A 17,332-nucleotide genomic window follows, 5' to 3' on the forward strand; every position below is an offset into this window, starting at 1 on the left:
ATACTTGGCAGATTATTGTAGAAGTATTTGTTATATATATATATATATATATATATATAAAAACGGTAACATTTAATTTTTTATAGAACTTTAAGTTTATACAAACTTTTTTTTTTGTTTTACAAAAGATGTTCAAAAAAAAGAAAAGAAAAAAAGCCAAACATCTGAACAGTTCTGTGCCCAATTTTAGATTGATATCTAAAAAATTTATGTTCAGTAAAAATGTTTGTGCGCACTACCAAACTTTCCCACTAGATGACATCCAGACTCCACTGGTGACCATATAAGGACACACCCATTTCCATTTATGGTTTGAACCATATATATAAAATGATTTATGAAGTAGATATTCTATTCAGAAACAGTAATGTTAACATTTTATTTGAATTCAACCTCACAAACCCACATACACAAATAGGGAATCTATCACTATGTCTCTATTGCTCAGGCATTTCTTTGAAAAATGTGTATTTAGCAATAATTATTATTATTATTATTATTTGACTATTTTGTTTGATTGAAATTACAAATCACTACTAGCTATGGTGACCCTCATATTATAAATACTTTTTTACTTATTAGCACCTGAACTATTACTTAAGTCTGATCGCTGCATGTTGTATATAATAAATTCAATTAACACTAAAGGTGGCTGTTAACAAAACTATTAAAGCCCTGATGAAACTTTACTAGTACAGGTGTTCATTCCTGTGGTGACGTACTTCCTATGAAACAGAAAAGATGGGGCAGGACATATTGAAGGGCTCATCAATTTTAAAACAGTGAAATAAAGTGACAGCCATAAATTAAGGTTGGATATTGCAAGTCAAAGACAGACTCTTCTTCCCTTTTGTGACGCACATCCAAGCGAAACTGCTAAACAAACAAAATAAAAAAGAAGGATGGGACTTCATTTTGTCCATTAGGAATTGATTGGATCGTAGAAAAGTTTAGTTATTGTAAACTAAACAGAGGCAGATCTGAATGCAGTGACAGGCTGCTGGAGAAAAGGGATTGAACCTTACTTAAATTACAAGGGCACATGAATGAAAATAAATAAGGATGTGCACAGAGGAATCATTTAAAATACATACTGCAACACCATAAACAAATATATGTCCATTTTTTTTATGGTGACTTTAAGGGGAGGACATTGTTATTCTAGAGAGCATTTCATCATCGGACAACAATTTTTATTAAACATGTACTGAGTGCAAGATGAGTCAACAATATTTTTCTCAATTTGTTTCTCCAAAAGAGAAAACTGTACATTTCCCGTAGACAGATATAGAACACACATGGACTGAAAGCTGCGAGACTGCATGGTCTGTAAGAAACGAATCTCTCACCTGTCCATAGTTGGGTTTAATGGGCGGGTTCTCACGAAGCTCCGTGTCCGTATACTCATTGTTAACATAGTAGCCGATGCGTATGAACTCCTGTCCTCTGTATGTGCATGTGATCAGAGCAACGGTAACACCCACAGCATCACTCTCAGGTATGAGGGCAGGGTTTGGAGCTTCTGCCTGTTGCAAAAAAAGACGAATATTACTTAGAACACTTGCATGACTCAAACTGGGTGTAACTACAGGATAAGTGCACTAATTGTCTTTTCATGTGTACATTTTATAATACAGAACAACATTACATGAACAGTTCACCCATTGTGCGTCAAGCAGTGGCACACGAGATGCGACGTAAGAGTCGTTGTTGCATTATTAAAGGGCTCATATGATGCGATTTCTCGTTTTCCTTTTTCTTTAGTGTGTTTTGTAGCTGTTAGTGCAAGTATAAGATCTGCAGAGTTACAAAGCTCAAAGTGTCAAACCTAAAGAGATATTACCCAACTACAATAATTTAACACTAAATAACAGTTACAGTACTAATAACAGGCATTACCAGAGGAATGAAAGCAAACTCGATATCCGCGCTTTTCTTTTCTTTTTCTTAAGGTTATGCCCTTCTTGTTTTACACGTTGTGCACGTGTATTAAATGTTAAATAAGTTAATAATGATAACAAAACTGTTTATCATTATGACAGAGAGCGACTTAGCCTGTGCGATTACCTGCGTTTGTCCTTCAGGTCAAGTCATACATTCATAAAAAAAATATGAATGTCATCAGCACTGGTAAAAGCATTATATCAATGCCATTGATCTATATGAAGTGAAGCATCAGTTTCAGCCCATGCGACACATTGCTTCTAGCGGTGTAACGATACACATATTCGTACTGACATGTTCGGTACGAGGCTTTCGGTTTGGTACGCATTACAAACGGACCGTTTATCAGTCTGGACCATCAATGTCAGTGCAATGCAAGCCGATCTTGATCAACAGCACTGTTTCTAAACAGCGCTAAGAGATTTGAAGTATTTGTATTATTAAGTATTTGAACTCGCCACATAAGTAATTAACACTGCAGCAAGATCAAGTGAGAAGCATTCAAATTTCTCCATTATTAAGCGTAGATCTCTATTAGATCAAACAGCGGTGGCGTGGCAACCAGGAGAAACATTGTGCCATGAATGAACTAGTTATATTTAAGTCCACAAATCAGCAACATTCACCATGGATTTAATGTAGTAACACTAACTGTAACCATGGAAGTTTGGCAGGAATAGTAAAATGTTTAATATTATCATATTTAAATGTTATTTTTACTGTGATGACCAAAACATTATTTGTTCATCCTTCAACGAATACCCCTATTTATAAAACTAAAAGTGTCAAGATGTAGGACAACTCACACTTATTTAAAAAATAAAAAGACATTAAATTACCATTGTAACCAGTAGGTGGCTGCCATTTCCGTTTCGTTTTGCTTTTGAATTATTATTTCGACATTATGAATAAAAATGCTGGCCTCAAATGTTAATCTGGAGCCTTGCAAACTTAAAATAAAACTGCACATTGTAATTTCTGTAAGTTAAGTCTATTTATTACCAAGGCATTTGTCAGTAATAAAGTCAAAATGGGGGAAAATGTGAATAACTGCGCTGCAGGTTGATGTGCCCCTAAATTTTCTAAAGTCTGGAGCCATACATGGCAATAGGCTACACCAGTGGGAATACTTCAAACAAGTCATTTACGCCGACATCGCCCCAGTGTGTCAATAACTGGAACTAGACGAAAACAAGACGACACGCAACAAACTATCCCCCACAGCATTTAGTGGACACCTTCATCTTTCTGGGGGGGAAAAAAAAACCCTTAAAAGTTTAGTAAAAGCACACTGAGATACATATAAAAAAAAAATATTTTCTTTGTATTTGTTTAAAACTACTAAAATATTACATTTCATTTTTTCTATAAGGAGCTGTTTTTGTTTTATATGCTGCTGAGACGACGGGTGAAGTATAGCTCCATCATTGTTCGAAGTAAAAAAAAGATCATACTTTATGATGTTAGTTTTAATAAATAAAAAAAATTAAATAAAAAAAAAATCAAGGAAATTTCTCTGCCATTTCTTTCTTTTTTGCTGTATCAAAAACGTACCGAACCGTGACACCAGTGTGTCGTATCGAACCAAAGTGTGAATTTTGTGAACCGTTGCACCCCTAACTGCTTCTCAGCCGAGCCTTGTAAAGTGGCGCTCAAAGTTAAAATAATTTCAACACCTTGTTTCATTACATCTTTCTTTGAATGAATCTGAGCTTGTCAACGTGTTAGGTTAATGAACTGTTTAATGTCTCACTCAAAGAGCTCAACAGCTCAGGCATTTAAGTGGCATCAAATCTGCGCTCTGATTCGGTCCGGTACATATCGGTCATATAGGTTTTGGTACCCAACCCTACCAGTGAGATTCATTTTTGGATGTTACACAGAACGTTTGAGCTTCTGTCTCGTGTTACACATCTAACTTTCTCGCGTTTGAGCTTCCACAAGAACCAGTGAGGTTCATTCTCATGTTACGCAGCACGTTTGAGCTTTCGCAAGAACCAATGAAGTTAATTTTTCGTTACGCAGCAGTTTGAGCTTCCTTAAGAACCAATGAGGTTCCTTCTCGTGTGTTACGCAGCACGTTTGAGCTTCTGCGTGAACCAGTGAGGTTCATTCTCACAGCACATTTGAGCTTTTTTTTTATTTATAATTTTTAATAATAATTTTGCTAGAGATAGAGAATATATTTAAATCTAATGGAAAGCAATTGAATAAATAAACTTGAGTTTTAGAAAAAATGTCTGTTAAACTTCTAAAAGATTATTTGTGGCTCATACTGACAATGTTATAGCCTGACGTCGTCATACTCAATTCTAGTCAGAATGTGAGTCTGATACTTTTCCATAGAGATTTGATTATGGGGCGTGTCTCAACCAAACCAGGAAAAAAAAAAACTCTGCACTCAATTGGATAGACCTACAACCAATCAGAGCAACGGAGTAAATGACGCATGTTCTTCATTCATATTTTCAACCAACAAAATGTCGCGGCTCTCTGTTCCTCTTTTAAAATGAATGCGCTGTCGATATAACAGACGCGATGGCGGAATCTACACATGATGTTTCATAAACAAAGTTCGGGAGGAGCACGTACAAATAATCAATCCAATATAAACTTGTCATCAAACAATACCATGTCTAACGTTACCCTATCTATCAGCATGAGGAAGCATATTCACTCTGTAAACTTACCTAACACTCCTTGACAGTTTTTCAGCATCCCTCCACCACCCCGAATCCTCACTCTTGTCTTGTTCTCTCACAACCAGGAATACGGGGGAGTATGGCTACCGAGCCCACAGCCCTCTCCTCGGACAGCACGTCATATACGCATTTATTCTATCGACTTATTTGTGTGAAATCTTATAAACGCATTTATTCTATCTGACTTATTTGTAAATGTGAACTCGTGAAATCTCAATTCTCCAGCAGCAGTCGTCTTTGTTGTAAACTAATTCAAATCAAGCGCTCTTTGGTGACGTGGACGATTACGTTGCATTGCTCATCTGTCCATCATCGTATAAAGCCCGCCCTGACAATTTGATTGGTCCGAACAATTTTTGTTCGGGCATAATAGCTCCTCAACGGAGCGAGTCCAGACCGAACTTCCCGACCAAAAAATATTGTGGGCGGGGTTCGGGCTGGCACCCAGGCTAACAATGTTATGAACTCACCTGAAAAACAAACATGTGTCGGCCTGCAGGAACCGGACCAACCAGGACAGAGTCAAGAGTCTGATCATACTCCTCACTTTCTGCTGAGCCGACATAAATAATCTTCCATTCGAGATCTAGAACACAGAAACACAATTAATCGCATGTTAAAGCTCAATTAATTCACTTTTCAGAAAAAAAGAACTATAACACACTACCGTTCAAATGTTTGGAATAATGAAGTATTACGGTTTTCTTTATGTGTCTGAGGCTGCGTTCATTTAATTAAATACAATAAGCTAATAGTTTACTATCATAATATATTTTGTGATTATAAAGCTGAATTTTTAGCAGCCATTCCTCCAGTCTTTAGCGTCACATGATCCTTCAGAAATCAGTTCTGCTGCTTTACATTTTTGTGGAAACCATGATACACTACCATTCAAAAGTGACAGTAAAGAAAATTATAATGTTACAAAAGATTTATATTTTAAACAAATGCTGTTCTTTAAAACTTCTTGAATCATCAAAAGAATCTTGAAAAAACAAAAATGAAGTTTTCACAAAAATATTATCAAATCATATTATAATGATTTCTAAAGGATCATGTGACACTGAACACTGGAGTAATGATGCTGACAATTCAGGTTTGATGAAAGGGTTAAATTATATTTTAAAATAGTTATTTTAAATGGCAAGAGTTTTTCACAATACTAATACTTATCTGTATTTTCATCAAAAACTGACATTTGGACTGGATTTAATTTGGATTATTCTTGCATATTTTGTAAGGAAAACCGATACTGTTGGGCAGAGATCACCTTTACGTTTCCAAGAAAACATGTGGAATTGCAGTAATGCATTTGCTAATAAGGGAGATTTTAATAATTAAATATCATCAATATACATGTATTATTGCAGTTAGTTCACAACATAATTATATCCACGCATACTAAATACGATGTTTTTCTTAGAAGTAACGATACACACAGCTATCTTCTATCTATATGACACGACACAGGGTCGGATGAAGAGTGATGGTGAGCTTGTCTTTAATTGAGAGGAGTAGAATAAAGGAGTTAAAGCAGTTTCCTCGCACGCTTCAATCACCCGCCATTCTGACTGACGTCATCTGGGGGAGTTAGCGCGTTAGCTAGCTAACGTTAGCCAATAAAGGACATCGAGAAAATGCTTCAAAATTAAATTAAACTCGAACACTCACCCTCAGGAAGATCCTCCATGCACTCAAACGTTATTTCGAATTGAAACGGGTTTCCAAATGGACTTGGGTTGTCCAGGACAGCTACATTTAGCACTTGTACTTTTGCCATTGCTCTTCTACAGTAACACGGAAATTGTCACAATTTGCCCCCAAAACAACTCAATAGACCGAAAACCAATTTAAATACTCAACAGACGGTTTAAAGTAAACGCTCGAATCCTTGACTTCACTTGTTAGCTTGCGAGCTATTTTATGTTGTGAAAGTCCAATACCGTAGACTGTATACTGTTAAAGCAGGAGGATAGAGAAGTCTATGTGGTCTCTCCTCCCAAATTAAAAGAAAAAAGAACGCAAGATATGATCTAGAGTAACGTGTAGATGTAAAACAAATATTATTTCGCGAACACCGTTCATAAAATGACTGACAACACGAGCCGCGCTCTCTCCCGCCAGACTGTTCAGACAGCTCTAGTGACGCGTCGGGGGAAGCGGATTGGTTTGCGCGCTGATTGGTCAGTGCACCAAAGGTTCCGGATTTTGCGGACGCTGATTGGACGACAGTGACAGCTGTTAAATAGACGAGTCCTCCGACTGGCTTCATAATCATTCATAGCTCAAGTATAACAGTACAGGTCAAAAGTTTGGGGTTGGAACATGTGATACTTTTTTTCAGGATTCACTGATGAATAAAAAGTTAAAAAGAACAGCATTTATTCAAAATAGAAATATTTTCTACATTATAAAAATTTACTATCACATTTTATCAATTTAAAACATGCTGAATAAAAGTATAAATTTCTTTCTAAAAAAAAAAAAGAAAACCCACGAAAGAATAGCCTGACCACAAACTTTTGAACAGTAGTGTATATTGTTACAAAAGATTTCTATTTTAATGAATCCTGAAAAAACGTATCACAGATTATAAAAAAAAATATCAAGCAGCACAAGTTCTGTTTCCAACATTGATATTAACTCAGCATATCAGAATGATTATTGGATGTTGATGTATTGTGTTTTTGTTTTGTTTTTTAACTTGTCAAACACTTTCTGCATTTTATGCCTGTAAATGTATTATGATTATTATTACTGCTAACACTACTGTAGTAGGCTATATTTGTGTATTATAATATTATTATTTTCGTTGTTGTTGTCGTCGTACGTTTTACTGTGAGTGAGTTTTATGCTAATTTCCTTTTTTTTTTTTTTTTTGATTTTCTGTGTGTGTACCATCAACGAAACAACAGACACTAAGTGGTTAATAATTTTCCTAAAAGGAGGAAAGGATTAACAGAAGTTTGGTATGTCAAGAATTTCTTTCTTATGAGATTAAAAGTTCATTCGCTACCACTGGAGGTCGCAACACTGAGAGAACATTTCAAACCGAATGTATTATTGATAACGTGTGTGAGAGAGAGAGGGCTAGTTTATGTTATTTAATTTATTTTCTATTATTTGTTATTTAGGTTAGGTTAGGTAATACATTAAAGCTAAAATTAAAATCTAAAAATAGCTTCCACAAAAAAAAAAAAAAAAAATCAGTCGGGTACATTACAGATGGAAACCGTTTAACATTCAAATTAGTAAAGGGCGCAAAGATCGAAACAGTGATGATGACGTGCGTCAGTAAAGCCGTTACTGAGATAGGACGCGAGCGCGCGCATCGCTCCAGTGCGCAGGTGGATCTCGGCGCACAATAGCGCGCCTGTCTCGCGCCACAGGTAGTAGCTGCTGGATTCAGGTGTTGTAACACGACACTGAACCATGTGATCAGCGATGAGAATTTAGGAAGAAGACAAACCCCAACTCGAGCATTCACTCAACACTCTAGTAAATACAAGACCACCATTGAAAGCAGGGCAGGATCCCGAAGGACAATGTTTTATTATGAGCAGGACGCCGGAGTGACGAGCTAGTTTCGGTTTAAATCCTTAATTTGACCGGTAAGGTGAGAGGCGGAAGCGACCTGCGGACATATAGTCCACATACATTCAGAAAAGCTCGTCAGGAAACGTCGTGGATTATGAAGGTGGACACACAGGTATGAGTCTGTTTCTGTTTTGTGTCGTGTCGAATGGATGAATGTTTCCTTAGCAACTCAAATAAGGTGGAAGGAATGTTCATGTCGTGAACTGGATAAAGGTTAACTTTTACATGAACAGAAATGAAAAATAAGTACCTGCCAGGAGTCAGCTGTTAAGTGTTAAACACATTCAATACATCTGGACACTCTTAAATATCTGGCAGCTGCTAACACTTTACAATAAGGTCTCATTTGTTAACATTAGTTAATGTACTATTAACCAGCATAACCATGAGCAATAAGTTACATCTGTTAAGTTACTGTATTTGTTCATCTTTGTTAACGTTAGTTAATAAAAATACAGCTGTTCAGTGTTTGTTCATGTTTCTTCGCAGTGCATTAGCTAATGTTAACAACTATAACATTTTATTGTAATATGTTTGTTACCAGAACAGAATTTACACACGGTGACCTTGTTTAAAATCCAAGTTTGCACAGATAAGAAAAATAAGGCATACTGGAATGAATCAGTGCATTTGGATATTTTTTTGTTTAATTTAGGAGATCATAGCCAAAAAGATTAGTGAGCTAAATTATTCCAAGTCACTTATAAAAACCAATAGTTCCTTTCTACAACTACTTTGCATCTGTGGTTCTATGAAGAAACTCACTGTTTTAAACTATAGGAATGATCAAATCTGCAAACCAACTTCAGGTCCTAACAGACGTTTCTACTCTTCTTTTGCAGCTCGTTAGATTTTTTTATTCTTTGATCTCGGACATGATTTATTGATAACCTCCGCTCCACCCTAGCCGGAGCGTCAGCCCCTTCTGGTCGGGGGTAGGGGTGCAGATTGACTCCATCCCGGAGATGATTCGGCAGGTTGGACTTTTGGCAGGGAGTTTTATGCTGCTGCTTCTCAGGAATGTTTCGGCCCAGGGTGAGTCACTCGCTCCACCCCTGCAGTCATGTCCGAAACTGAACTTTGAGAGTATCCGGATTATTAATCACTGTTAAAGCTCACTGCGTTTTAAACGGCTCAATTGAGTTGCGTCAGATTAATCTGAGCCGAGTAACACTCCTCTAATTTGTACTAAGTTAGTACTAGATTGCCTGAAGTGCCCCAGAAACAAGCTCAAGCATGTCTGTTTTCTGCAAAAACATCTAAGGTATTGTTGGGCGGTCATAAAATTGTACTCGCCATTAAGATATAAAAGAAAAAGAAAAAGAAAAAAGGTATGAGAACTGTGTAATCATAAACTTCATCACATTTTACCTCCAAAATCACAATAAATTATATTTTCCACATAGAAAATGGAATCATTTTTAGGGTCATTACTATTTTCTGTATTGTGACATTATTTTCATGACATGTAGGTGCATATCCCCACACAAACTGCTTATTCACTGTAATACAACATATCAAGTTCTCATTACTTTATAGTGAAAATGTTATATATTATTTAAATGCATCATCATAGTATTTGTTGTACATGCTTTGATGCTGATTTTAAAAAGTGAGAATTTGGCACAGAATTGTGCTTAATTGTCAAAAAATAATGTCACGATGCTTCAAAATAGGCTACATGCAATTTCTTTCATTTTGGAGATGAAACATTTTTTTGAGATTCATACATACAATTGTTATCGAAATTATTCAACCCCCTTTGCAAAAATTGACAGACTTTTAGCTGTTTGCAATGAACAAATCAAACAAAAGCAATTGAAATAGCTCAACAACACAACAAATGTTTCGAGTGGTTTCCCCAAATTCAACTGAAAATGCAACTTTTCTATTTAAAACTATTCAACCCCCTGAACAAACTCCCTCACAACAGCAGGAATCTGCAAAACAGGTGTTGTCTCGCGCACACACCTGATGCAACTAATCAAGGGCTTCATTAGTTGCACCAGGTGTGCTTGAGCTAGCATTTTCTGCTCATCTCAGTTTCCTTGCTATTTTTTTTTTTTTTAAATAGCCTTTTTATACCCTTTCTTGAACATGTTTCTTTATTGCAACATAAGCACATTCTTTCAAAACAAACACTGGAACAAACTCAACTAAGTTAAACTAATTAAAGAAGTAACAAAAGTTTCCATCTTCCTAAAACACTTTCTTTGCCACTCTTTTAAAGAAAACGTTCAACCAAAAAATGTCCCGCTACATACTTAAACTGCGTTCACGTACTTCATGATTAGTCCTGCAACAAGTTCCGTTCCTTCTTTAAAGTTATCTTTGTCCTTGAGGGATTATTTACTCTTGTAAATGATTAACATTTTAGCTTTTTCATATGTATTCTCCCACTCTCTCTCTTTCCCTTCTTCTCTCTTTCTTCTATGTATTTTTGTGCCTTCATAGCATGTAAACATTACTTTTAGGGCCCGTTTACACAACACCATTTTCAGCTAAACACTGAAACCTTTGTATTCATTTTGGTTGTTCATTTACACGACAACAAAGTTTTGTGGGCTTGAAAATGCAAACTTTTGAAAACAGGTTTCAAAGTGCACGTTTTTGACAACGATACTGTTATCTCAGTGTAAACTACAAAAACACAGATTTGTGAAAATGGTGATGTCAATGCATGCATATTACGTCATAGTGTTTCTTTTACAAAGTGGCATCGCCATCTACAGGCCTGGCATGAATAATACATCTGCTTTAGTCGTTTTTGCGGATCTGTGTGAACGGGGACTGTTTTGACTACGTTGTCGTCACTCTGTACGCGAAAAACGGAAGAACTTTCTCATTTTTAACATTGTTGCTGTGTAAACGTGCCCTAAATCACCACTTTGCAAGTGTAACACCACTAGTGTAACATTTATTTCAAATCAAGTCAATAGTTTTTGTACCATTACTTGTTCTCTGACCTTCAAAAGCACACTATGGTTTGTCAAAGTGCAACAATCACAAATGTGAGATTTTACAAAGCTGCCAAACTTTGAGATTATTTGAGGGATTTGTTATTGCTTAGAGAGAATTGAGGTTAATCATGGGGGCACCAATGCACCATTTGATACTTTACTGGTCCTTCTTTAATTTTAAACAAGGAGACAACTATGATAAAGTATAAGGTAATTTATACAAATTCTGAGGCTGTGATAGAGCTTACCAATATAGGGATTGGTGGTACAGCAAAAAAAACATCTTATATACAACAGTTCATAGTTATAAACAGCAATGTTTGGTGGCATAGATTTTATACTAAACCGTTTACCAATGAAAAATGACATACAGACTTTTCTAAACATTACGCAGTTGATGATGGAAAAAGAATAACTGAATTTGAATTATAATTCACAGAAATTAATTTAACTTACTAACAGCAACTGCCATTGTATGGATCGCCACATTAGACACCGTACTTAGAAAAGCTAATAACAGATATTCATGTTGAGAATTCAAAATGTTATGTTCAACAGCAAAATCATCAATGCATATACACTGAATATGACGTCATACAGTACCACACAAAATATTCAAAGACCATGTAATCACTTGACACGTGCCGTTTTCTTTCCTGTGTAGACGTATTGAAACAGGAAGGGGGACGTATCGAAAGGCTCATCCCTATGGTTTAAAATAGCCAATATCCTTTAGTTTATAGTAACCATTCATAGCTTCTAGCTTATTCTGTGGCATTGGGTGGAGGGACATTGTCACTCTAGTCAAATTGTGTATGTGCAAGTAAATATTTTTTGTCAGTTTTCCCAGAAGAAACTGTACATTTTAACCATGTATGTATGCTAAAAGTGTATTTTGTCAACTATTTGGAGTGCGCTAGGATGTAGATTTTTTATTTTATTTTTTTGCACCATATCTTGTTTTTTGATTGCATTATTATTTAGTCTGGTGACATTTTTGCCCCAAGACCCTGTTGCGTGTGTGCTCTGCGTAATGGCGGGGGATTGGGCTCTATTTCGAGGCCCGTTTCAAGTGAAACATAGCAAAGGCCGCTACTTCTCAGATGTGTATTAATATAGAATCACGCAATAAGCTCTAAATCAACTTCAGCTATATTTTTTATATCAAATTTTGTGTTAAGGTCCAGATGTCCAGCACTCTGAGTATGTGCTTGGTTTCATTATGTTGCTGTAAATCATTTAAATTGTGAGATTACACCATCACAGACCGCACATATCACAGTTCACACCATTTGACATGAAAAAAACCCCAACACTCTCAAGTTCCTCTTTTAGTAATGTTTAGTTCTCGTCCTCATATCTCTGCTTCTTTTTTTTCTTTCTCATTGTTAACAAACTATAGTGTTAGTGGCGAGCTCTGTGACAGTGGTGCATGTCATAGTGATGTGCCTTGAAATGATCCTGAAACACACCTCAGATCAAATATTAAAGAACCACAGAGAAAACACATGCTACTTTGAGCTGCAACACTGTCACTGAGAAACCATTTTGTGATTTGTGAGCCACCTCTAGCTAGGATGAGTACAAAAGTCATATTAGAGTCTATTATTCATAATCTGTACAATTAATTGCCATCTCATTGTAATGTTTTCTATTTGCAGAGGACAACACCACAATGCCCAGTACAACTCCCAGCCCAGTAAGTAGAGATTCCTTGAGGTGTTGTGGTGTGTTTCTTTCCTCTCTCTATATTAGCCTGAAGGGCATCAACTGTCAATATTATTTCTCCTATAAGTATCTGATTAACTGTTGGAGAACGTTCTCTTCATTTGCTCAATGAGATTCAGAATTGCCCAAAATGAGCCGCACATGACATGCAGGAAAAAAATATGTATATCGAGGCCACAAATGAACAAATTGTTCCCACGATTTACGAATATGTCAGCACATTTCATTCCCTTGTTTGAAATAAATTGTGCGTACGATATTATAATTTGTTCCCTTTTTAATTGTAGTTCAATCAAAATGAGGGAGAAAATAAGTACAACGTGGCCATGATTTACTAAATCGCTAATTATAATTAAATACAAATTATTCTATAGTGCGCACAATTTAGTAAAACAAAGAAACAAATTCTTACTTTGTGACCACAATATATATATATTTTTGTCCGCATGTCATATGCAGGACTTCGTGGTATTCATAAGTAATTGTTCTGCAACCATGGCCAGTAGTTAAGGGTCAGTAAGAATTGTTTTAATGAATTTTGAAAGAAGTCTCTTATGTTCTTCAAGGCTACATTTATTTGATCAAAACCGTTAATAAATATTGTTATAATTTAAAATAGCTGTTTTCTATGTTAATATGTTTTAAAATGTAATTTATTCCTGTGATGCATCATTACTCCAGTCTTCAGTGTCACATGATCCTTCAGAAGTCATTCTAATATGATGATCTGATGATCAAGAAACATTTATTGTCATTATCCATGTTGAAAACAGTTGTGCTGTTACATCTTTACTGTTACTTTTAAACATGATGAATTGAATTGAATGCATCCTTGTTGAATACAAGTATCACTTTCTTTCAAAATAAAAAAAATACAAATATTAATAGTTTGTTTATGGGTAATTCATACTGAAAGAATACTGTAATTATTAACAACTGCAACTGCAGCAGTTAAATGAATTTCATTCAATTTCAAGACATCCTCAAACCCAGTTTGCTACCTCCATTTAAGCTCTGCTTAAATTCAGGCATTGAATGTAAAGGGGATTCTCATTTCAATTCTGAATTTTACTGAAACGAAGCGATCTGTTCTTGATCACTCATTTGAAATGCAAAAATTGGGCCAGACCGTCATTGATTGCATGCCTTGCAGTGAGAAGGACTACGTTTACATGTGCACCAATAATGTGATTATTCTGATTATTCGCTAAGAATTATGGTTATTTTTACCGCCATTATTCACATACCCCAATGCACAGCACTGTAGGTGTGTTACTGTTTTAATCTACTTGCATCAAATGCAAAACACATTTCTACGGATTTATTGGATTTTTTTTTTCCGGTGCTGCGCATAAAGTGTCTGCATGTCTGTTTTCGACCATCAATATACTCCGTTATATTCGTCGCACAACATTGTCAACATGAACTCGGCTTCTTCAGCACCCCAAAAATGTGACTCCTTTACCGCTATGTTTACAAATTGCCATTCGTATACATCACAAGCACTTGCGCACTTTGGTCAGAGCAGAATACTGGCAGGACATTTAAATTAGGCATATGCCGTATTTTACTACTATTGCGGTTACTACGATTATGAGCTTAACTCTTTTCCTGCCATTGATGGAGTTTTCCATCATTTATGACACAACACTTCCCCGCCATTGACGGAATTTCACGGCAATCCATGTTTTCACTGTAAAATGGTAGGGAGCGCTATTACACATCTTCTGAAAGAGTACAGAATCTCCTGATCAAAACAAAGGAGAAGAAGCAGGAAAAAGCAATCGAAACGTGTAAAAAAAAAACGTGATCATCTAACATTAAATGGCATTTAAATCAAAACTGCCTGACGTTATCGAATGAAATGTCGACCCATGAAGAGATACAGGACTGTTGATAGACGTGATCTACTCCATCTATGTTTTGATTATAGTTCTGAATTCTGAACAGTTCTTTCTTTTGATATATTGCATAGAATATCCCGGAATATTCAGTTATTTGAATATAACTAAATATTCTGGGGGCCATGAACGTTTAAAAAAAAAATCTAAATCTGGTCGTCATACTGCATTATGAGGGTGCATGTAAATGTAGTTAATGCCACAAGTCAGTGCTTAATGCAGTGCAGCGTCCTGTAGTACTTCTTCCGTTTGGATGATTAACATTCCTATTTTTCTTTGTCCCAGGGCCCTAATATCGTGGCCATTGTTGTACCAACTGTGGTCCTGGGAGGGTTGGCTATTTTGACGGCGATTCTGGTGTTCCTGTTCTGCGTGGTAAAGAAGAAGAGACAGACGGAGGGGACGTATCGCCCCAGCTCAGAGGAGCAAACAGGAACCCGTGGTGTAGAGACGCCAGACGCCCTCAAACTACCCAAGGAGGAGAGACTGATTTGACACACTGGTTTATAACTAACCAGCAGCACATGATGATGGTGAATCAATTCCAAAATGGATAAACATTGACTAAGCACTGTTTCTGAGCACTGGCCATATGGTTTGGCTAAACAAAGCGAATCTGACTACTTGGAAGAAACTTGAAGGAAAACTACTCTCTCCAAAAAGGAAACACATTTCACAGTATAGATCTGCATGTGCTGTTCTCTAGCATGGACATTCTTATTTTAGACTGGTAGCTTTTCTCTGAAGATTTCATTTTTCGTTGTGTTTTAATTGTTCCTTTACACATACAAATGCAGATTTTTGTATGTAATGTTAAGATATGTTTAAAGGTGAAGTTTGTAATTTCTCCACTCCTAGTGGCACAAAACAAAAGTGCAATCTGTTTGTTTTTGCATCCATAAAAGGGCCAGACCAAAGTCCCTTTAAGGCAAGTCATTTCACTCGGCGGCCATCTTTGAAACGCCTCTTGGGCAACGATTTCATGCAATCTCACTGAATGGGGAAACATCAAATTCTCCAAAAGCTGTTCACCAAGCTTACGATTAATATCATATTTCAAATTACTAATGAAATCTGATCTGATCTCTGTTTCTAAACACTCAAATCAAGGACCAGCCTATGCGCATGTGCAGTCATAAGTGCGCCTCTTGGTAAAGAAACACTGACTGTTTCTTTACCAATTGGCTTTTTTATTTAGAAGGCCGGGCTTATTCCGTCATATTGTGTGTTTCACTCTCTCCTATTCATAGTAAAATGACTGGACCATCTTTGGTTAACTTAACAGCATCAGCTCAACCAATGGTGTGAGTTTGGAGGCGGGACTATCTGTTTGACTGAGTAATAGAAGCTGGGAGGTGCGTCTGTTTCCTGACACTAGATTTTGCACACTACACCTTTAAATATGTATTGAGACCCATTTGCTCACAATATTGGATGTTTTTACTTTCATATCTGGTTGGTTGAAACCACTTTGATCATTTCAGAAATTATTTCATTTGTCTTGATTTACCTCAGTTACATTTCTACATCTATATATTTGTAACTAATATTAATTGTCCAGAAATTTGATCAGTGCAACAATGAATTCTACTTAGAATCGTTTTTGATTCTTTTTATGATAGCGTGAATGTTTACACTCAAATATTTCATGCGTTCTATTTAACTTGAATGCCTTTTCAAATTTCAGCTGTTTAGAATTTGCTAAGCTGTGCAGTTTATATTTAAGCAAAAAGGCATGAGAGGTTGTACTATATTGCAAATATAATCATGGCTGAAGGGTGTTGTTAGGCACAACGCTCAGCAGAGTTACTATATTTATAATTCAGAATGTCCTTGGGTGGCTTTGCTGTTACTCCATATTAAAAATATTGAGGACACTACACACATTTTCAATAAAACACGATGATTGAGCTAAGTGTTATTCTTCTGCTGAATATATAGTCCTGATTCTCTATGGGAGTTGTGCCGTGATATAATGTTGCTGTTACGGCTGAATGCTGTATTAACGCATCGGAAGTCAGAACCGGAATTATATGTTTTATCAACAGCCAATTTTAATTTGAAATGAATGTGCAAGGTTTCCGGTGTCAGCCTGTTTGAGCTGTACACAAAAAGTCCATTACACTGCAAACTGGTGTTTGCGATCGTCATAGTATTTTAATTTATTATCGTCATCATAAACACATTAGTTGGTAGTGCATATAGTTTTACTGTTTGCCTGTTATTCCTCTTGATAATTACCTATAGTGGCTAATAACTCATAAGTATCAGATTCTTCTTGATAACTTATTTTTAATAAGTTATTTCCAGATATATTAGAATTCCTCTTAATTCCTAATTCCCCAAAAAATAAATAAGGTGGATTACAAGGCCTGTTAAAGATATCTAGTAAAGGTCTCTGAATTTGTAGCTGGAAAGGTGTAGGCTACTTTGAGGTTTTATAACGTTACATAAATGTCATATGATTGTTGACACTTACACAATAATACAATAATATCTT

At 36.1% G+C, this 17,332-nt stretch overlaps 2 protein-coding genes across 2 annotated transcripts in view; one reads left to right on the top strand and one right to left on the bottom strand.

Moving 5' to 3' along the window:
* asf1ba (anti-silencing function 1Ba histone chaperone) overlaps positions 1-6,862 on the bottom strand; it is an 8,264-nt gene extending 1,402 nt beyond the window's left edge. Inside the window, exons 1-3 of the mRNA XM_084422416.1 lie at positions 6,318-6,862; positions 5,117-5,232; positions 1,350-1,526 (exon numbers count right to left, since the gene is read on the bottom strand). Coding sequence (XP_084278542.1) covers positions 1,350-1,526; positions 5,117-5,232; positions 6,318-6,426 — 402 coding nt within the window. The 5' untranslated portion in view covers positions 6,427-6,862. The remainder of the gene's footprint in view (positions 1-1,349; positions 1,527-5,116; positions 5,233-6,317) is intronic.
* A 1,053-nt stretch (positions 6,863-7,915) lies between these two features.
* On the top strand, positions 7,916-16,882 carry crb3a (crumbs homolog 3a). The gene is made up of 4 exons (XM_084422513.1): positions 7,916-8,355; positions 9,086-9,278; positions 12,865-12,902; positions 15,118-16,882. Exons 2-4 carry the CDS (start codon positions 9,209-9,211, stop codon positions 15,325-15,327), a joined length of 318 nt encoding a protein of 105 aa, XP_084278639.1. The 5' UTR covers positions 7,916-8,355; positions 9,086-9,208; the 3' UTR covers positions 15,328-16,882.
* The last annotated feature ends 450 nt before the right edge of the window (positions 16,883-17,332 follow it).

This window comes from Rutilus rutilus (genome assembly GCF_951802725.1).
Source record: "Rutilus rutilus genome assembly, chromosome: 1".
NCBI lineage: Eukaryota > Metazoa > Chordata > Actinopteri > Cypriniformes > Leuciscidae > Rutilus > Rutilus rutilus.

Coding starts and splice junctions, on each gene's coding strand:
- crb3a (XM_084422513.1), top strand. CDS start 9,209: ATGATTCGGCAGGTTGGACTTTTGGCAGGGAGTTTTATGCTGCTGCTT. Junction 9,279..12,864: donor CAGGAATGTTTCGGCCCAGG/GTGAGTCACTCG, acceptor TTCTATTTGCAG/AGGACAACACCACAATGCCC. Junction 12,903..15,117: donor CCAGTACAACTCCCAGCCCA/GTAAGTAGAGAT, acceptor TCTTTGTCCCAG/GGCCCTAATATCGTGGCCAT.